This window comes from Puma concolor, chromosome C1 (assembly GCF_028749965.1).
Source record: "Puma concolor isolate L17-30 chromosome C1, mPumCon1.1.hap2, whole genome shotgun sequence".
In the NCBI taxonomy this organism is placed as follows: Eukaryota; Metazoa; Chordata; class Mammalia; order Carnivora; family Felidae; genus Puma; species Puma concolor.
This window is the reverse complement of record NC_141674.1, coordinates 220,050,743-220,071,939: the sequence shown is the minus strand read 5'-3', so window position 1 is coordinate 220,071,939 and position 21,197 is coordinate 220,050,743. Positions and strand designations below refer to the sequence as shown.

The 21,197-nt window shown below is 52.0% G+C and overlaps 1 protein-coding gene across 46 annotated transcripts in view; it reads right to left on the bottom strand.

Annotated features, from left to right (window-relative positions):
- Positions 1 to 21,197, bottom strand: part of LRRFIP1 (LRR binding FLII interacting protein 1) — a 141,166-nt gene that overhangs the window by 82,405 nt on the left and 37,564 nt on the right. For 2 of the 46 annotated variants that reach the window (XM_086720038.1, XM_086720041.1), the window contains exon 1: positions 1,280 to 1,584. The exons of 39 other annotated variants lie outside the window; for them this stretch is intronic. In XM_086720038.1, coding sequence (XP_086576164.1) covers positions 1,280 to 1,345 — 66 coding nt within the window. In that variant the 5' untranslated portion in view covers positions 1,346 to 1,584. Of the gene's footprint in view, positions 1 to 1,279; positions 1,586 to 21,197 lie in introns of those variants that run through there. 5 more of the 46 variants (XM_086720031.1, XM_086720046.1, XM_086720061.1 and 2 more) reach the window with 5 other exon arrangements.

Here is a 21,197-nt window from a genome sequence, read left to right as displayed (position 1 = left end):
GCTCGATTCTTGCCCAAGGTTAACATCACTCTGCGCCTGCCATCTATGGTTTGCCCAGACCCCTCCGCGAAACACCAGCATCTCCCAGCAACCTTCTCGTCCTTCCTTCTAGCTCCCCTGATGGTGAACCAGAATCCCTCTGCAGGCTCCCAGCCCCCTGGAAACCAGCCAGGTTAAGGGGTAGGAACCAGCTTCAACGTCTGGCTCATGGAGGTTTAAAATGAGGCCATAGGAACGCGCTAAACCAGACCTTAAAAATATCCACCTGACCGACCGTACTCACCAAGGAAGGTAACTTTCAAGTGTTATTCATCACAGTCTATTTATTTCTACGCCTCTCCCCGGCTTACCAGTAAGCTCTCCAAGGCGAGGGCGGTCTTATCTTGGACCCTCCACAAACTCCCAGTAGATGATTAACTCCTGCCTGATGAAGGAGTGATTGTGTTGGGCTCACACTTTTATCAAGGCTTCCACAAAAGCCCAGTAAAGTGGAAATCTAGGGTCCCTGTCTGTAGCATTGACACCATGGTTCTTTTCCAAAGTGCACCCCTCTGCCTCCCTATGTTCCCATTCGAAGTCAACCACAAGCTTCATGAAAACCGGCAATTACAAACCTTTGCCACCCTACCCCCTGTCCAACTTCAATGTCAAACCAGCCCCACATACAGGATCCCAATACTGGGTACTGAGCTGAGTAACTGCAAAATCCCGTAGAGGGAGGGGCCTGTCCAGACCTGGAGACCCCAGGAGACCAGCCAAAGTAGATCAGGTGACAGGGGTCCTTGGAGGTGTTTGGAGGAATGGGGCTCAGCCCCAAAGGTCCTAAGATCCAGAGCAGGATAAATACTACCCCAAACTACCCCAGCCTCTGGAGGTGCCAGCCTCTGGGTGGGGGCACCAGTTCCCAGGTGCTGGATTTTGTCAAACACCAAACTAGCAGCTGAGATGGAAACTCCCGACCACGCGCAGCTCTGAGACCTCCGCTGGGTCCACCGCCGTCGCGGGCTGGGCGGAGCGCGTCGAAAGGCCACCGCTACGGGCAGAGGGGAGCGCCCGCGTTCCTCCTGCTCCCGGTGAGCGGCGGCTCCGGCCGGTAAAACGTGCTTCCCGGCGCGCGAGGAGGGGCCGAGCCCTCGGGGCCGGAGCGCAGCCCCGACGGCAGAGCCCGCTCCGGCCCGCACCTCCCACCCCACAGCTCCCCGGGCCCAGAGGACGGCGGCGCGCCCTGCCCCGGGCAGCCAGGGGCAAACCGAAAGTTTCGACAGTGTTTTCGTCTTACCAGTCTCTGGGCTTCTGGGCTCAGACAGTCTATTTCCTTGTTCTGCGTGGCCGCAGGGTTGGTCATCCTGCCGGCCAGAGGGGCGCCGTCTCGCACAACCGGGAAAGGCCCTCGCGAACGTCCTGGGATCCGCGATGCCCAGGGCAGCGGACGACTGTCCCCGGACACACACGGCGCGTCGCAACGGGAACGCGCCCTTCCCTAAGCAGAGGCGCGCCTCCGCCTTTCCCGGGCTCGGGTGCGGCCGGGGCGGGGCGCAGGTGGCCGGGGCCGGGCGGGTCGGGGGCGGGGGCACCCGGGGGCGGTGGAGCCTGGGCCGGCCCCCTGCGCCCCGCCCCGGAGGGTCCCCCCCCACCCCTCCGCCCTGCCTCCCGCGCGCCCCGCCCCGGAGGGTCCTTCCACCCCCGCCCCCCACCCGCCTGCGCCCCCGCCACCCCCGTCCACCCTGTGCGTCCGTCCTACTCGCCCCGCGCCCCAGCTGCGCGGTTATCAATCACCACCCAACCCCCTCCGCTCGACACCGGAAAGGCGGAGGTGGAGGGGAGAGGAAAAAAAAAAGACCCCAGCCGGCCCGCCCACAACCCCGCCCCGGCTGTCCGCCCAGGGTCGGGAGAGCGCGAGCTGAGAGCTTCAGGGGCCGGGGAAACAGGGGGCTTGCGGGTGGAGAGCTCGCGGGACAGGGGTCTGCTTGGGGAGGGGCCCGTGCGGGTCTGGGCGGGGGAGGGGCCCTCTGGGGAGGAGCCAGCGCGGGGCGGGGTCCTCCGGGGCGGGGCTCGAGCGGGGGGCGGGGCGGACTGCCGCCTTGACCCCGCCCCCGCTTCCCGCGGCTCCCGCCCCGCGACGCCCTCCTGACTCGCGCCAAACTGAGCTTCTGAGTTCGCGACCACCTCGGCCCGAGCGCGGTAGCACCTGCTGGCGGGGGGTACCCCGTTAACGCGTCGCCCCGACAAGGGGCCGGCTGCCGGAGCCACAAAACTGAGTCGGCCGCGCAGCAAAGAGGGCGGGTGCCAGCGGTTCGGCGCGGAGCCGGGGGGCTGCGTGCACCGGCCGGGGGTCCGGCCGGGAGGGCGATGCGAGGCAGGGGCCGAGCGGAGCGGGGTCGTCCCCGCGCCGGGATGCGCGCTGCTCGTTCCTTAAAAAGTCCTCGGGGCAGAGCAGACCTCGCCAGGCTGGGGCAGGAGCGACGGGAAGGACGCGGCGCAGGTTTTCACCGGAATGTTTCCCTGCCCTGGCCAGGCCCTGGGCCTGGGGTGCCTGGAACCTGGCTGCGCCCCTCCTCCTCTCCTGGGTCGAGGCTGCTCGGGCCCCCTCCTGCCCAGAAGGTCCTTCTCGGAAGACCACCTCCCCGCCTCAAAACGGGAGTTTTCAATAGAATCCTTTGGCCTAATTCTCTGCAAAGGCGGCTCCAGAAAGTCTTGCGAGACCACAGATTCACATTTCGATGTTACAGTAGCCCAATTTCGCACTCTGCCCGCCGAGCCACAGTTCTCGCCAGATGTTAGCGCGTGGCCTGTGCGCACTGACCTTCCCACGGTGGACGGGCGCGCCGGAGCACCAGGCTTCAGAGGAGTGGGCTCCTAAAGGAAGGGGTTAACCTGGAGGGTGGGCGGGCACAGGGGGTACTGATGGACTAGAGGACCTGACCTGGGAGAGAGTAGGGTCGACAGAAAGAGAGGCCGAGCAGACGCCTGGACTGACCGATGTGGGAGAAATTGACCAGGCTTCAACTTTGATGAAGGCGAACTCCGCGCCAAGCTTTGATGGATGATCTTTAGGTTTGCCAAAAGACCTTTCAAAGAGTGAAACGCCTACCTTTTAATGCCTGTTTTCTTGTTATTCTGTGCCTCTTTTGAAATGTTAGTGTGGTACAATTCTTGATCCTTGAAAGTTACATTCATTGGAGAAAATAAACTGTTCTACATAAACAAGTGTGGAACTTACAGAATTTATCATGGAAAGCAATTATAATTTTGGTAGCAGCAGCAACTTCACAGGTGAGAATGATAGACGTCAGCTTGAATATTCCAACCTGGGGAGGCAAATTCTAGAGCTACTTGCCATCCTAAACTCGATGACCACATCTCCCAGAGCAGGGCACTGTGACGGGGCAATGCCAGATGTCTGCATTCTCCCCAACCTCCAGCCACCATCCAATCTGAGTATCAGCTCCATGAAACCGAGCAGGGAAGGGGTTAAGTGGGCTCTGGAATTAAAGTCCCTGGTCCCATTCCTGGCTCTGTCACGAGAGCAAGTTACTTAGCGCTGTGTCTGGAGATTCATTTGAAACATGCCAATGATAATGACAGTGCCCGCTATAGAGGGGAGGACCGAGTGTACCAACGCACAGACCCCTTTGAGCAGCCCTGCTGGCCTGATGGAAAGGTAAACCGATGCAAGGTAAACCAATGTCAGCCCCTCTCTTCCCACGGTCCCCAGAGTCCCCACCCAAGGTGTCCAGGACTTCCTGTCCTCCTCTACAGCAGGAAGGAAGCAGGGCAACAATGAGGGGCGCCTGGGTGGCTTAGTTGGTTGAGTGTCTGGCTCTTGATTTCTGCTCAGGTCATGATCCAGGGGTCATAGGATCGAGCCCCTAGTCAGTCTCTGCGCTAAGCGTGGAGACTGCTTAAGATTCTCTCTCTCTCTCTCTCTCTCTCTCTCTCTCTCTCAAAAATAAATAAACATTACAAAAATTTTTAAATAAAAAAACTGGCAAGAAGACCAACAATAACATAATTTCAGGTAACAATTAATGACATCAAAAGTTTCAATCATAGGGGCGCCTGGGTGGCTCAGTCGGTTGAGCGTCCGACTTTGGCTCAAGTCATGATCTCACGGTTCGTGAGTTTGAGCCCTGCATCAGGCTCTGTGAGGACAGCTCAGAGCCTGGAGCCTGCTTCTGCTCTCTCTCAAAACTAAATAAAGATTAAAAAAAACAAAAAACACTGAGTTAAAATGGCTGAGAATGGGGATGACCAGAGAAGCTACAAGAGGGGCCGGCTGCAGAAGCCCTGGGTGGCAGGACACCATCAGGGAGGAAGAAGCTGGCTACTTTTAGTTCTAGGGATAAACTAACAATACCAGCAGTAAAATAAGAACAGTCTGTGCACAAGAGATTTCTTAGTCCACTAAGTGGGAGCACATCAGAGCAAACTGCTAACCCAACATCCTTCCAGATAAGAGACTGCTCCCTTGTGAGCGTGTCTCAGTCCAGGAGTCCTGGGAGACGGCCAAGTCCCAGAACCATTCCCAGCCACGGGGCGAATGTCAGAGCCTAAGTTGTAAGTGGAGCCCTGAATCCGTGCTTCTTAATATTATTGTGCAGATCCCGGGGCCCAAGGGGTCGCGTTGCCTTCTGTTGATTTCGATTATAAATAGGTCTCTAATGAAAAGGTCCTTCATTGAAGCCCCCTTTCCAGGCAGGTGTTTTTTTGTTTTTTTTTTTTTTTTTTTTAATTCTTAGCAAGGCCGCTTGTGAGGACTTAATGAGGAGCCTACAAGCTTGTTTTCAGCAAGTGCAGGAAAACATGGAAGACGGGGTACAGCTGTCAAAAGTGACATTCTGTCGAATGTTTCGCTCCAAATACACATTTCTCCCCCGTGCTCGGGGCTCGAAAGGCAGCTTGGCAGAGTAATCAACACCCTTTCCCTTGAAGAAGACAAAACTAAAACCACCTGAGTGTCAGGTGAGAAGAAAGCAGACAAGAAGCCCCAGGTTTCCATCCTCAGGAAGGTTAGCAGGAGAAACCCGGGGTGTCTTTGCACGGGCTGAGCGGCATGACGGGGTGGGGGGGATGTGCTCAGAACAGGGTGGCTGTCCGTCTGGACTGGGCCAGTGCTGCCCCAGGGTCCTTATATCAGCAGTTGTGAGGTTAGGGACGCAGGTTCAATTCCCCCCAGTTCCGCAGTTTTTTGGCCAAGGTGCTGCTTCTAACAGGTGGACTCTGGATTTCCTGCCCCTTCCTGGCTGTTAAGGACCAGCAAACGTGCAGTCACTGGGAGCTCTGTAGTGAGGGTTCCTGAACGCTCTGGACTTTCTCGGGCATTCCTAGAAGTCGCCCTGCTTGTGATCCTCTGTGCCCCCTCAACAAAAGTTGAATGTCCAATATCTAAAAAGCAGTTCTCCGATGTACAGTAAGATCATCGACGGGGACTTAACTTCTTAAGGGACCCCTGGGAAATGAGCCAAAGGTAAATTGATCAGTCTCACTTGGTTCTGGGAACAGCAGAAGCAGAGCTGACCGGCAAATGCCAGGACATTTAACCAACATGGCCACACCCAAACTGAGTTTACTCATCTCCATGGTGTTGGGTCTGTTGCTAGGTTCACGAGCTTTGCCTCCAGCTGCGGTTTGGTTCTAAGTGTCGGAACCACAGAGACAAACCCTTCCTGGGATCCTAGCACGAAGCAGAGGGCAGACGGTGGGGGCGGGGGTGCTCTCGGCTTCCCCTTGAGTCAGATGACTGACACGAAACCATTTTTCTAAATCAGTCACAATCAGCCGTTAACTACTGCTTTTCGTGAACACGAATTGCTACAAAATGAATGTCTCTAAATCCTTCAACAAGCAATGAGCTTGCATTTTTGTTATGATTTCGTATGGACCCTTTTGGCGAATATCAAAGAACACTTCACGTTAAAAAGCCGGTTCGTGAAACGATTACCCAGACTTGCACGGCACCGTCCAGTTTACAAAGCACTTCATCTGGTGGAGGGCCAGACCCCGCTTGCCATCTGCAGAGAAAGCTGCACCCCACGGGGCAGCGAACACAGCTTGTGGGCCAGAATGCTGGCTGCCTCCAGTGGACAGAAGCATCCGGGGCCGGGGGAGCTGAAAAGAAGAGTGAGCTCGTTTCTAGCATAGAAACGGCTCTTGCTTAGGGAGCACTCACCTGTGCTGGGGTGTGATACAACCACACGCTTCCTTCTCTCAGCTGCCTATGACTTGGTACTTAGCCTCTCCTCCCCCAGGAGTGGGCCCTTCCAGAATGGGAGGGTGTCCTCACCTTGGAACACGGTGGGCACTTCAGAAATGATGGGCGGGTGGGTGGGATTCTCCTGAGCGGAGGACTTTGGCAGGTTATCATTAACTCTCATAGATCTTCAGTATTTTCTATTTTTGTAGAAACTGGGAATAGAAACTCTCTCTTAAAAATGGAATGTCTTTAGGAATTTTTTTTTTCTTCAATAACCGCCTAGTGCCCCGCGATTCACCACGCTTCCTTTTCATCTAATAAATCCCTTTGGATTTTCTAAGGAAGGTGATGAGTATGGGTTTTGGGCGGGCGGCACTGAAGGGGCAGAAAGCCTGGTGGAGGTGTCCAGCAGGCCCATCGGCACCGTCACAAGCGTGAGCTGGTTTAAGGTGACGAGGAAGGTGAGCGCAGGCACAGAAGAGGGAAGAGGTGAGGGAAGGAATCGTGGGGCTGCGACACGCAGGGGGTGAGAGATGTGCCAGCAACAAGGCAAGACGGACGAGGGGAGGTCAGAGACACAGAGAAAGAGGCGTCTCCGGACAGCCCCGTTCATGAGCCGCCCCAGTGGGCTGGTGTGACAGCCGTGTTACACACGGCAGACGGAGGGAGGCGAAGGGGTGACGAAGCCTTTAACTTACAACACGGCCCCTGCATGCCGCTGTTCAAATTCTACAATTAAACATTTTTAGCGATTTGGGCAGGTGTGACAAATGGCAGACTTGCAGCCTGGGAGGAAGGAGGGATGGGGGGCAGGGCTCGGGTAGGGACACGTGTTCATTTGTCCCTCTCGGTTTGTGAGGATGGGAGAGGCTGAAAGGTGGGAGCCAAGGGAGAGTGGGGGAAAGGGTGTGGGGGTGGGGACAGGCCCAAGAGACTCTGGCCCAAAGGGTCAGGTGTCTGGACTTTGGGATTTGGCCCTGATTCTGAGCTGAATGGAGATGAGAAACCAAGTGGCCAGGAGAGGACGGATAACAGGGAGCACGATCCTGGCACAGGGACTGTGGAGCATGGGGCTGAGGGAAGAGGAACAGAAATTGAGGGCCTGCCACAGAGCTGTCTCTGGCCCAGCCAGGGTGATGCCGTTTCCATTCCCAAACACAGAGCCCTTCCACAAGCTCCAGAAAGCCCAGCGGTGCTGTCGCAGGGTAAAGTTGGACCCACACTTAACATAATCTCTGATTTATTATACTCTGGAATTAAGTTCATATCCAAAAGTGTCCAGGAATAAGTCCATAGCAATCCTGGAGGGAAAAAAAAAAGGATCCATTTTTTCATTCCGTCTCTCAGAACTGGTGATCCTGAGGCCAGACCGGGGACGTGGGAGATCGAAGAAGCATCTCCCATTTATTGTAACCAAGGAAACGGCCACGTCCACCTCCAATGAAGTACCTCTTAGGAAAACCAGTTGTGCCTCTCGTAAGCGTAACACACGGCAAAAATCGACCAGTTATTTTCTAAGAATATTGAAAACAAAACAACCAAACTCTATTATGCATTTCTCAGCCAGATAGGGACACATCGTGAAAAATCCCTCCAAGTCAACTCTAAAGCAAAGAAAAGAATGTATCTACCTATGCTCTCTGAATAGTCAACTTGAAAGGCTTTTGCTCAGAATAAATAGGGAGGTGGGAAAGTACACTGTACTCTCGAGAATGGTGTTCACCAGCTAATGGAATACCCCACCGATAAGAAATAAACCAAACGCCTCACCATATACTTGGGAATAGAATATGGTGATTAAATAAGTGAAGGCAATGCTTTTTCTAGGTTCTCACTCATTTATTTGGCTTGGACCTCAGTGCTCCCGCCCCTGAGTTTACCGTGCTAGAAAGGTAGAACGCAATCATAATCACAGCCATGGAACAAATCTTTACCCTTCAGAAATCCATCAGGCTACAGATGTGATCGGCAAATGTCACTCACAGAAAAGAAGTGTGGGGAGCATAGGGCTTTATGATCTGAATTGAGGCAGTACCTACAGCAAACAGGGAAACTTAAGGGCGGGTAAAATGGATTCAAAGGTTTAAAAATCAAGCATTCCCACAAATAAGCAGCTTGACTTCAAGGAGACCTGACTTAAGGACGGACGAGAACGGCAGAAGTGAGAGCCGCCTTCTACCCCAAGGTACAGAAGTTCCTAAACAGCATCCCTAAAGGCATCTTTCTAAAGAAAGGAGTAAATAACGTATAATGAAGACCGTCTCACCCACTTCCGCGTGGCATTAAAAACACAAGCCCCTACCCTGATAGAAGGCTACTCCCCTCTGCACTCGAGTCCCTGGAATACAGTTCAGAGATAAGTCATCACCTAGAGACTCCAGAAAAGTACCAGATTACGAGCGACTCCTTTACCGTCAATCTATAGGAACTGTGTATCTTTACAGAGGCTTTAACATAGAATCAGAAAGTCTTACCTTGAAAAATGAGTATTGTAGGTGAAATTCAAGGGAAGTTTAAGGAGGAGCAAAGGACAGCAGTCTGGAGAGGCATGTTTGGCATAAGAGTGGAAATTCTGGAATAACCGGAGATCATATAGCCACTCCTGACCACGTCATCTCCGAGCACCAGCAAAGAGGTCAATTACAGGCACCTTTATACCTGACATCTTGTGGGGCTGCTTGGACCCGCCTTGGCATAATGGGGGGCGGGGTTCTCTGAGCTCACTGGGGCCTTTTGAAATGCTTCTGACCAGGAGCTTTGATGCTAGGCTAGCTACTCAGATTATACCGAAGCCCCCTCCTCTTACCCCACTTCCATGGAGACATCCAGTATCAAATGTGGGATCAGACTTTATGAGGAAACTCTAACGTGAATAGAGAGCAGGGTTTCTTAACCTCGACACCAGGGACATTGGGGCCAAGTAATTCTTGGTGTGGCCTCTGTCCTGTGCCTCATAGGACGTCCAGCAGCGTCCTTGGCCTCCGCACTCTAGATGCCAGGAGCACTCTCCACCCTAGCTGGGACGACCCAGAATGTCTCCAGATACTGGCAACTGTCCCCCGGGAGGCAAAACGCCCCCAGGCGAGAACCCCTGATGTACAGGGGCTTGTACCTTCACCAAAGGTGCCCACGCTCTAGAAGCACTCTGACTTACCAACTGACACAGGGGAGTCGCGCTAATTGTCGTAGCAGGAAGAGCAAAGCAGTCAGCACCAGACATAGAGACGGAAGGTGGGGGCCCCCCAGGCGGGAAGTCTGAAGCTGAGACTTCAGAGGTGGCATGGTCAGGCCAAGGCCAAGGGGGGGTCACGGTGGAAGTGAACTGGAAGCAAGAGCCTTGCACGGGAGAAGGTCCCAGAACGGGGCCTGGCTTCTCGGCCCCTCTGGCCGGGCGCCATCACAGAGGGTGAGAAGGGGCTGAAGGGTCAGAGCACCAGTAACTCCCACCCAGAGGCCACAGTGACTCCCGCAGGAAGCCCTCAAGCCTTTGCTTCGATTCCGGCCGCCGGAATCCCCGCTCTGCTGCTCCTTGGTGTGTGGTTTCGGGCCCTCCAGGGACTCCCCCACCCCACCCCCAGCTTCCTGTGTAGAATGGGAGGGACGAAGCCACCACGCAGGATGGCAGGTCACAGTGGGCCCCCAGGCTGGCAAGAAGGGCTTGCAGCACATTCTGTCCGTTCTTCTAAAAGCACACAGATGATTCTTCCGGCAAGATAAGGGACTCCAGAACAGCAGTTTACGTCCGGGTTTAGAGAAGCCGTGGGTAGTCCCTGTCGCTTAGTTAGTTTGGTTGGAGGCTTTAATCAGCATTTTGGGAGCACTCACGGAGCTGTGCCCCTGGCAGGCAGCTGCCCCCCAGAATTCTGGCATGGCCTCTACAGCTCTTCCCACAGCCAAGCTTTCCATGTTTTCGGTCCTTAGACAAGTATATTTTGAATACGACTAAGTAAAAATGAACTCATACAGACAAAGACTGGAAGGAAATACAGAATAAACAACACAGCCGGCCGCTCTATTCAAGTGATGGCATCGTGGGAATTTGACTGCTTTTCAGAATACCTTTAGATATTATTAGAATGTTCTTTGTTTACATAATAGGTGAACTTTATTCAGGAAGCAGTAGAGGACCCACTGACTGCATTTGAAGAGGGAGGTAGGATTTTGTTTGAACAAAGAACCTGGGGCTACCAAACAAGTCGAAAAAATCGCCCTCATTAATTCTTCTCCAAAAATGTCTTGGTTCGTCTCACTCTTTACTCTTCGACATTAACTTGAGAGTCCACTCATCAAACGTTAAACCAGTCTTGTGCCCTAAACTGGAATTTTATTTGAGAAACCAGGTGTCTCTCTCCACTTTCCAATCTGATACGGCCTTCAGCCTTCAGTATATTGTAATAGTCTTCTCCACAGACGTCCTGCAGAGTTCCTTGTTCCTCAATACGACTTTGAACGGGCTCTGACCTTTTTGCCATAATTGAAAAAAAAAATCATTATCGTGGGATATGCCACTGCTATGTGTGTGTGTGTGTGTGTGTGTGTGTGTGTGTGTGTGTGTGTGTGTGTTTTAATATATCATCACAAAAGATTTCACCGAACTCTCAACATTACACTGGTTTTTTGGATTAGACGTACAAGTGGTTACAAATTCTCCCCTCTTCCTGTAGTTACTCTGCAGGTTTCTTTACCCTGTCTGAACATCAGAACTGCCGTCTTAGAACATTCCAGCAGCCCTGGTTTACTGGTCTCCTCTTAACATGGGTCCTCTAGGCTCAGGGAACTAGTAAGGACACAGCAGCTACGTGAGTTGGTGCTTTTGCTGTCATAATACAGGCAGACTCAGAGCTTGTTAGAATTTAAATAGCATTAAAGTCGCCAATAAAGTGAGCAGAGAATCTGTGGTCAGTCACCTGCTGAACCACCTGAAAGGAAGCAAATGACACGTCTCAGAACTAGACACTCTTGCTAAAGGCTAGAGTCTAATTCTGACCAATAAAAGATAAACAGGCAAAGCAACTTGGAGAAGGCGCAGCACTGAGGCCGGTGTGAAGTTAATTACTATTGTCGGTGTTAGAATACAATTGCTTTCTGCTGGGCGAGTCCGGAAGAAGAGGAACGCACCAGCTCTGCCTGGGCGGAAAGTTTCCCTAAACTCACTGCTGGCCTTGGGCCAGTTATGCAAACCCCTCTCTGTGCCTCAGTGTCCTCATCTGTAAAATAGGAGTAACGGTGTTACCTACTTCCTATGGTTTGTAAGCAGCAAATGAGTCATTATTCGCCATCAGTATTTAAGTAAATACAACGCTAGCTGTGAATGAGGTGCAGGTGTCTGGTCTGTGTAAGGCACAATGTTACAAGAGAATTCAGGGGGCACGAATCTAAATCTTATGTATCTAGTCACCATTTACCAAGGGGAATGGGAGTTAGCTCTTGTCCCAGACGAACTCCAGTTCTCCCCGCTCCCCCGCTGCCTTCCGGCTCCAGGCAGCATGGCTCTGCCCTTGGCCTTCAGCTCAGAATGCACAGGCTGCACGTGACCCCTCGCGCAAGGCAATACGTAAGCCAGTTAAACCCTTAGAATCGCAATATTAACCGGAATAGGAAGTCATGGGGCTCCGGCAGGAGTATGCGGGAGTAACCAGGTTACCTTCCTAGAACAAGAGGCCCGAACTTGGCCACAGTTACTTTCTTCGAGGTACCCGTCACTTCCTACTTGCGACTCTGATCTAGATGTGCAACCTGAATTTCACAGGCCAGATAAGGGGGTATGACTGTGTCTCCAAAGAATGGTATTATGCAGGAGAAGCTCCTGGACTTCTCTTTTTGGGTCAAGGGGCTCTCCTATGCTTTAGGCTTTTGAAAAAGAAGAAATGATCTGCCATGGTGGGGCAACTAAGAGTATCAAAAAGATGAAAATATTCAGAGATTCCAGCTTTAATATTCTATGATTGTTTAAAGTATATGCCCTACATTTAGAATAAAACACCATAGAACTATCTTTGTCTTTTGAAACTTTTATCTCTGGAAGAAGGCAAAGGGGTATAGGCAGTGGAGACCAGGAGAAATCTGGGGGGAAAGGGTGGGGGAGGGGCTGTCCAACTTCTGGTGGCCACAGGTGGGCACTTCCAAGGGGCCTGAGCTAAATGTTCATGTTGGCTTAATACTATCCAGTAAGGTAATGATAAAAAGGGACTTTAGTGAAGCCTCGAAAACAATACGCAAAGTGAGGTAAGCCAGACACAGAAGGCCAAATATTGTATGGTCCACTTACAGGAGATCTCCGGAATGGTGAAACTCACAGACACAGAAGGTCGATTGGGGGGCACCCGGGGCTGGGGGAGGGGGACGGAGACTCAGTGTTTCATGGGGACAGAGTTTTAGTTTGGGGAAGAAGAGAAAGTTCTGGAAACGGTGATGGCCGCATCTGAAGTGTGAATGCACTTAAAAACGGTTAAGTTGAGAAACTCCATTAGGTGTATTTAACCACAACTTTAAAAATAATGGCTAGAAAAATCCTAGTTACTCTGTTTATGCAAGTATCACAAAAGGAGGAAGGAGGAGCGTCAGTGTGGAGTGTTTCCCAGAAAACAGAGGTTGGATGCTGTGAGGTCCAGCAGTCTCCACGCGAAACTGGACGCGCGAAACGTTTGGAAATCCACGTGGAAGAAAGCTTCCAAGTATGTGACCAGCACACGTCTGTTTTATTTAAAAAGAAATTTTTTTTTAATGTTTATTTTTGAGAGAGAGAGCATGAGCAGGGGAGGGACAAAGTGAGAGAAGGAGCCTTAGATTCTGAAGCAGGCTCCGGGCTCTGAGCTGTCAGCACAGAGCCCGACACGGGGCTCGAACCCACAAGCTGTGAGATCATGACCTGAACCGAAGTCGTACGCTCAACCGACCGAGCCACCCAGGTGCCCCATCACGCACGTCTGTTTTATTTTTTTTTTAATTTTTTTTTTCAACGTTTATTTATTTTTGGGACAGAGAGAGGCAGAGCATGAACAGGGGAGGGGCAGAGAGAGAGGAAGACACAGAATTGGAAACAGGCTCCAGGCTCCGAGCCATCAGCCCAGAGCCTGACACGGGGCTCGAACTCAAGGACCGCGAGATCGTGACCTGGCTGAAGTCGGAGGCTTAACCGACTGCGCCACCCAGGCGCCTCTCGCACGTCTGTTTTAAAGCCATCTCCCTGCTGTGAGCTCTCCACATCTACAGTTCAGGGACATAGAAAGATTTAAGTCATCATGACCCTACGTGAATTTTCAGACACCATTGGCAAAATAAGAACACTTAGGACTGGCAGGATGGCTTTCCATGTGGACAGCTGATAATTTAATTAAAAAGAAAAAAAAAAAAAAAGGCAAAGGGCTCCTGGGTGGCTCAGTGGGTTAAGCGTCTGACTTTGGCTCAGGTCATGATCTCGAGGTCCGTGAGCTCAAGCCCCAACGACGGGCTCTGTGCTGACAGCTCGGAGCCTGGAGCTGCTTCAGATTCTGTGTCTACCTCTCTCTCTGCCCCTCCCCTGCTCACGCTCTGTCTCTCTTTCACTCTCTTAAAAATAAACAAACATTAAAAAAAAAGTTTTTTTTTTAAAAGGCAGGCATCAGGCAGATACTGCTTGCGTTAAGTCTCACATTTAAGCCATTTTAGCATGGGAAAGCAATGCGCAATAGTAAAAATCTGGGTTAATCAGATTCATAGAAACAGAGCGAACGGCAGGTGCCAGGGGCTGGGGGAAGCAGACAGGAGTCCCTTAGCTGGGACAGGGCTTCAGTTTGGGAAGATGAGAGTTCTACAAGGTACCGACCGCCACTCAACCGTAAATAGGGAATTGTGCGTGAGGCATATTTCCCCACAGTAACAAATCATTTACGTTAAAGTTTTACGTGAGAAGAAAATGGCCAAGTCAGCCTTGTCATGTCTGCTTTACGGCAGCCTGTCCAGCTATAAAAATGGTGTTTATGACAAGTGTGAATAAAACGCGAAATGCTACAACACTGTGTGTAACACACACCCGTGCACGCACGCACACACTCGTAACAGTCACGAGAAAATAAAAAACCACAAAGACCCTAAGGAAATACATCGAAACAGACGCCTTGTCTTCATGTCATCAGGAGGACGCCGAAAACTTTTTGTTTCTTTTTGCTGATTTTTTTTTTTGATAAACACGTGCTACTTTAAAAAAAAATTTTTTTAAGTTTATTTTTTGAGAAAGAGAGAGAGAGAGAGAGGGAGGGGCAGAGAGAGAGGGAGTGAGAGAGAATCCCAAGCAGGCTCTGTGCCATCAGCACAGAGCTGCGTGCAGGGCTCCAACCCACAAACTGTGAGATCATGACCTGAGCTGCGATCAAGAGTCAGACACTCAACAGACCGTGTGTCACCAGGGGCCCTGAGCACGTACTACTTTTTAAAGGGGGGGAAAATAACACAAAGTTCACTTTCTTCCATTAGTTTGTTTGAAAAGAAGGGAAGGAAGAATGGAAAGAAAAACCTTTATGTCCTGTGTTCCAAGAGGCTTTCAAACCCAAGGGAGGGAACTGTAATGAATTGGGCTGGTGACCACTTCGACTTCTTCCCTGTTTTTTGTGACATGGATGCCTCCGGCACGCCGGTGAGGGCCTGTGGCCGCTCTCAGAATCATACATTTTTTTAAAGTTTTAATGCTTATTCATTTATTTTTGAGAGACAGAGTGTGAGCAGGGGAGGGGCAGAGAGAGGAGACGCAGAGCCTGACGTGGGGCTCGAACTCATGGACCTCGAGGTCATGACTTAAGTAGGACACTTAACCCACGGAGTCACCCACATGTCCCCCAGAATCATATTTTTAAATGCTTAAAGCAAAGAATAGAGGGTTACAAAGGAAGTCGGTTTTTCTGAAATGCATTGTCAAAATGTATTTTTATCTTTTTATGATTATTGTTTTAGGTTTATTTATTTATTTTGAGAGAGACAGAGACAGCGTGAGTGGGGCAGGGGCAGAGAGAGAGAGGGGGAGAGAGAGAGAATCCCAAGCAGGCTCCACGCTGTCAGCACAGAGCCTGACGCAGGGCTCGAACTCACGGAGCCACGAGGATCACCACCTGCGCCGAAACCGAGAGTCGGATGCTTAACCGACCGAGCACCCAGAGCCATCATGTTAACAGAAGCACTGAGTTCAGGGGACCCTCTGGCTGGGTGCTGGGTGACTGAGAAAGGGAAGGGGCTCAGGTAACATGGGGCAGTGACCTGGGGACCCCTGGGGCTGGCTGACCGCACTCCAGGGCGTGCCCGCACCTCTGGGCGGGGTGTTTTGGAGTGTGACAGGGCTCCCAGATGGGGGTTTCTGAGAGTCAGCCTGACAAACACTGGGAGCTGAGCCCTGAGGCCGTTGCTGGGAGACGCAGGGAAACAGGAAGTGGCGGGAGGAGCCCCACAGGCCAGGGAGGAAGGAGGGCTGGAGCTGCACTGACAGCACACAGCATTGGGAGTGCACTCGGTGACAAGAGATCGTGTCTGTCACGATGCTGGCACAGCGGTCTGTCCTCTCCCCAGCTGTCTGCAACCGCGGTGATGTGACATACAGACAGCAGGGTTTCTACTGGTGACAAAGTCACAGACACCTGTGACACCACCCCAGCGTCTGGCCTGCATTCACACTGGAGGTAACGCTGTTCTTTTTTCCTGTCCAATTTCAGGGGGGTCTCTTGACATCTAACCGAAGGCCCTCGGGGGATCCGTGGACCCAAGGTTGAGGAGCTTTCCGGGTCTTTCCAGAGGTCAAATACAGTTCTTTGTCTTCTTTAATTTTGCTTTAAAGAAATCATACAACTGACCATCGACGCCAGCTTTCTTTTATGCTTCGAGAAACTAACAACAGCAACAATAATGCAACTTCGTTGTACAGATCTCTTTGTATATGTATCTTTGTATATGTCTCTCATGTAACTGATACCATCAACCACTCCTGCAAACAGCAAATAACAATCTTGGCATTTTATTGATCGTATTATACCTATTCCTGAATGCCACAGAAAATAAAGAAAGAGAATGAACAACCACAGTTATATCCTTGCCTGCGCTCGTGGTGGAGGTGGGTCGTTTTGGACTCCTGGCTGGTGTTCAGAGTGATTCCTGTCATGCCTCTTGCTCCCTGGGCTTGGTCGGCTCCCCCACTTTGACCGTGACCGAGGTGTCCCCGGCACCAGGTCTATGTTCCTGCTCCCGACTTCTCCAAGCTTCAGTCTACCTGCCCGCAGCTGGATGTCCCAAAGGCATCTTAAACTCGTCACATCCAAAGCAGAACTCCTGTGGTCTCCTAGACTCTTTCTCTGGCGTTTCCTCTCCGTGGGGGCGTGACCAGCCAGCGTTCCCTTTATCGAACGTCTCTGAGCCTCGGTTCCGCCTCCGTAAAGGAGCAGCGACAATGGCACCAACCTTATGGGGCTGTCAAAAGGACTAAAGGAGACGACACCTGCAGGGTGTGGGCACGGAGCCTTGATGTCCTCCACACCCGCCCCCCCCAACCCCTGCTGTCGGCCTTCTTCTCAAAGACCACACTCCCCCTGCTCCGGCTTCAGTTCGGCATCAGCCGGCTGCCGTTTTCACTGCCGTCTCGGTGCCCTCCCACGGCCCCTGCCTCGTACCGGTCAGGCCTCAGGGGGTCTCCCCCGAGTGACTGGTGACCCCAAATAGCCCCCCAACGTTGCTGCCCGTGCGATCCCATTCCTTCGCTCGTTCATGGATGGAGGGCCCGCTACACATCACACACCAAGCCAACCGTGGTGTAGCAGTGACAACAGGCAGTCAACATTCCAGGGGGAAGACTGGCATTAAGTAAGTGCACAAGCAAGGAACCAGTTCTAACTGTGATACGTGCCCTGACATTGCACAGAAGTGTCCCTGCACCAACAGGAAACGTTGGCTTTGGGCCTTTGAGGAAGTAAGAAGGGATTACAGTGACCAGGGAGCAGGTTAGCCCTCTAGCGAAACCTTTGCCGGCCTTCCTTTGGAGGAGGGGTGAAGTCCGAACTCCTCCCAGAGGTCTGTCCGGCTCTCCTGGAGGTGGCCCCCGCCTCCTGCCACAGCCCCTCCCACGGCACAGACCAGTGACAGGTGAGCCTGTGGTGCCTCCTGGTGGCGACTTCGAGCCTTGGTGAGTCCATCCCCAAGTTTCTTTCTTTCTTTCTTTTTTTTACTAAAGCAACTTAACAAAAAGTAATCAAAGAGGCCCCAACCCTCGGCTGAAGAATTTAACGACCTAATCCACGTCAGAGTTTTATTTAATATACAAGCAAGATCACTTTTTTTCTGACTTGTGCACTGAACATACGTGCATTGGTAAGTCTGTTCTTCATCTAAAGAGTTTGGACATCTCCACCATATGGTAACGGGATTCCATCATGCTCTAGGAGGAACGGAAAAATACTGTTGCTTATTAAAGACGCTGAAAGTCAGTATTTTGTGGTTTATCTACACAATACTTGAAGAGACAAGAGGAATCGCATGGAAAGGTTTAGAGTTTTAAGCTCCTCAGGGAAATATTTTAACAATATGTATCATCCATTTTTAGATTTTTGTAACATATTGATTTCAGTGTATGATAGTTACTCTCGCAGAATAGCCAGGATAATAAGCCAAATTTAGAACGATTAAACTTAAGTCAATTTTTTTTTTTTTAAGCACACTCCACCCCCAATGTGGGGCTCGAACTCATGACCCCGAGATCAAGAGTCACACACCCGGCAGGTGCCCCAAGTCAGTATTTTTTTAAGGGCAAGATAAAATTTGAATTTCAGGGGTGCAGAAAATCCTCTGCTTTCCTATTTTGAACAATGGATATGATATCGGATACCTAAGAATTTTAATCATTTATTATACCCGATTTTTTATTTGTCAAATATTCAGTCTTCATTGAACACAAAAGTCTAACTCTCTGGCGTAAGAATTCCAGGCTCCATCTGTTTTAAGAAGCTTCATTTTGGGGGCATCTGGGTGGCTCAATGGGTCGAGCGTCCGACTTCGGCTCAGGTCATGATCTCACAGTTCGTGGGTTCAAGCCCCGCGTCGGGCTCTGTGCTGACAGCTCGGAGCCTGCAGCCTGCTTTGGATTCTGTGTCTCCCTCTCTCTCTGCCCCTCCACCGCTCCCACTCTGTCTCTCTCCCAACGATAAATAAACATTAAAAAAATAAATAAATATGCTGTCAGACTGGTCAGTTACATGACTGAAATACAATGAGCTTAGAGGTTGAAGATGTTTCACAAGAAAATCAGGTACACACGCATGCACAGACACACACACGCGTGCACGCACACAGGCATACAAAGCCGGGACAGTACTGACCGGCCTACGGAGCTCCGGGTGGGCTCCAGCCCCTGGCCAGCCTCTCCCACGGGGCAGGGACACTGGGGGGCAGGTGGAACAAGGAGCTGGTGTGCTGCTCAGAGAAGCCCCTGGGCCCCAGCAAAGCCCTCGCTCCCTGTGCGCCCCCAGCTCTTCCTACTACGCTTCGGTCGCTGCGGGAATATAAAAGACTCCGCATAAATTCTGTCCTTGTCAGGTTCGCCTCCGATTGCAAAGTGTCCGACTTCAGCCAGCCTCCAGTGAGGCTGGACAAAAACGAGAGCACACAGCGTGTATCAGCTTCATCCAAAGTCTGACGTGCTTTACTGGGGTTATTTCTGCCAATAGCTCCATCGGGAGAAAACATCGCACTGTCCACCCTGATAACACTGAGGACAAGGACACCAAAGCACAGACAGAGCGGCTTGCGGGGGTCCTGCGGCTGGTGGGCAGCAGAGGCGGACCCGAACCCAGGCGCGGTGTGGATGTCGCTGCACGCGCCTCCCCGTGGGACACTGGCCGCTGGCTCACGCAGGTGCCGTGTTTGGTCTCAGCGACGCCTCGGCAGCCCTGAAAGGTCACCGTCGCTGTTCCAGTGGCATCGTGGTGAAAAGTGAGGCTTGGGGTTGAGTGATGGCCTCAAGCTGGACTGTCCATGGTCCTGACTCCCACCCCATCCCTGGCCACTGTCGGACAAATGTTTTCCCCTCTTTCTTTCTTTTTGAAAAAACTTTTTAATTACATTTATTTATTTTTGAGAGACAGAGGGAGACAGAGCATGAGCGGGAGAGGGGTGGAGAGAGACGGAGACACAGACTCCAAATCAGACTCCAGGCTCTGAGCTGTCGGCACAGAGCCCGACGCGGGGCTCGAACTCACGGACTGTGAGATCATGACCTGAGCTGAAGTCGGATGCTTAACCGACTGAGCCACCCAGGCGCCCCTGTTTTTCCCTCTTCCTTAAAACCACAGCCAGAAGGGGCCTCCAAACACCCGCCAGCCTGGTCACTGCTCCCATCAGGAGATGTCATTATTCCAGTCTTGACAAGTGACCGAAGGCCCCGTGGCCAGGCTGACTCACCAGTGTGCCAGGACGCAGGCTTCCTAGAACACAGTGACCTCCATTTCAACAATACTGCTCTTGCCCTCCCAGCTGTGTTACAATGACGGCAAACAGCTTTATTTGGGACATTTCAGACTTTTTCCTTTCTGCGAAACACCCAATTGAGAAATCATCCTTAGAGTATGCGTTACTTTTTCCCTTTTAGGATTATAACCGCCCGCCGCCTCCGTCAGTTGTCCAAAAGCAGAGAAAACCCGCCCTCCCTGCTGGGCTGAGTTAAATGACTCGGTGCCCAATCTCTTCCAGACTCTCCCGGTCTCCTGCCAGAGGCCGGCTCAGGCTGACTCTCGAGGCGGCCGCGTGCGACCCCTCGTCAGGTGAACACATCTCGCGCATGGCGGGCATGAGGGAGACCCGGTGGGCTTCTGCTCTTCGGCAACTGTGTCCTAGGGAGCCGTGGGCCGGAGTAGCCAGCTGCGTTTCAGGAGATCGTGTTGTTTTTAATTTCTTTTTTTAAACGTTTATTTACTTTTGAGAGACGGAGAGACACAGCACAAGCAGGGGAGGAGCAGAGAGGGAGAGAGGGAGACACAGAATCCGAAGCAGGCTCCAGGCTCCCAGCTGTCAGCACAGAGCCTGACGCGGGGCTCGAACTCACGGACCACGAGATCATGGCCTGAGCCAAAGTCGGATGCTTAACTGACAGCCACCCAGGTACCCCAATGTGTGTTTATTTTTTAGAGAGAGAGAGAGAGAGAGAGAGAGAGAGAGTGAGTGGGTTAGGGGCAGAGAGAGAGGGAGACACAGAATCCAAAGCGGGCTCCAGGCTCCGAGCTGTCAGCACAGAACCCGATGCGGGGCTCGAACTCACGGACCACGAGATCATGGCCTGAGCCAAAGTCGGATGCTTAACTGACAGCCACCCAGGTACCCCAATGTGTGTTTATTTTTTAGAGAGAGAGAGAGAGAGAGAGAGAGAGTGAGTGGGTTAGGGGCAGAGAGAGAGGGAGACACAGAATCCGAAATGGGCTCCAGGCTCCCAGCTGTCAGCACAAAGCCCGATGTGGGGCTCGAACTCATGGACTGTGAGATCATGACCTGAGCCGAAGTCAGCCACTTAACCGACTGAGCCACCCAGGCGCCCTGTTTGATTTATTTTTGAGAGACAGAGAGACAGAGTGTGAGTGGGAGAGGAGCAGAGACAGAGGGAGACGCAGAATCTGAAGCAGACTCCAGGCTCTGAGCTGTCAGCACAGAGCCCGACGCGGGGCTCGAACCCACAAACCGTGAGATCGTGACCTGAGCCGACGTTGCATGTTCAACCGCCCCTAGATCGTGTTGTTTTTAAAAAGAGGCGTGTGTAAGCATATACCTCAGGTGGAGTCGTCATTTCGGTGCCGAGCCCCACCTCCGCTCTCTCTCATCTACTCAGCAGGCTGTGACATTAATGTCTCACCGGGCAACTAACGCCCAGGGGCCAATCTCCGGTTCGGTCCTCAAGCACTGGCTTAGGCTTAGTTCCTTCGGGAAGGTGTTCACTTCCTGATCTGAACTGAGAAAAAACACTGGCCACCGCTAGGACCGGGTAAATAAGTCATCTACAAATCGGCAAAACCAAAGC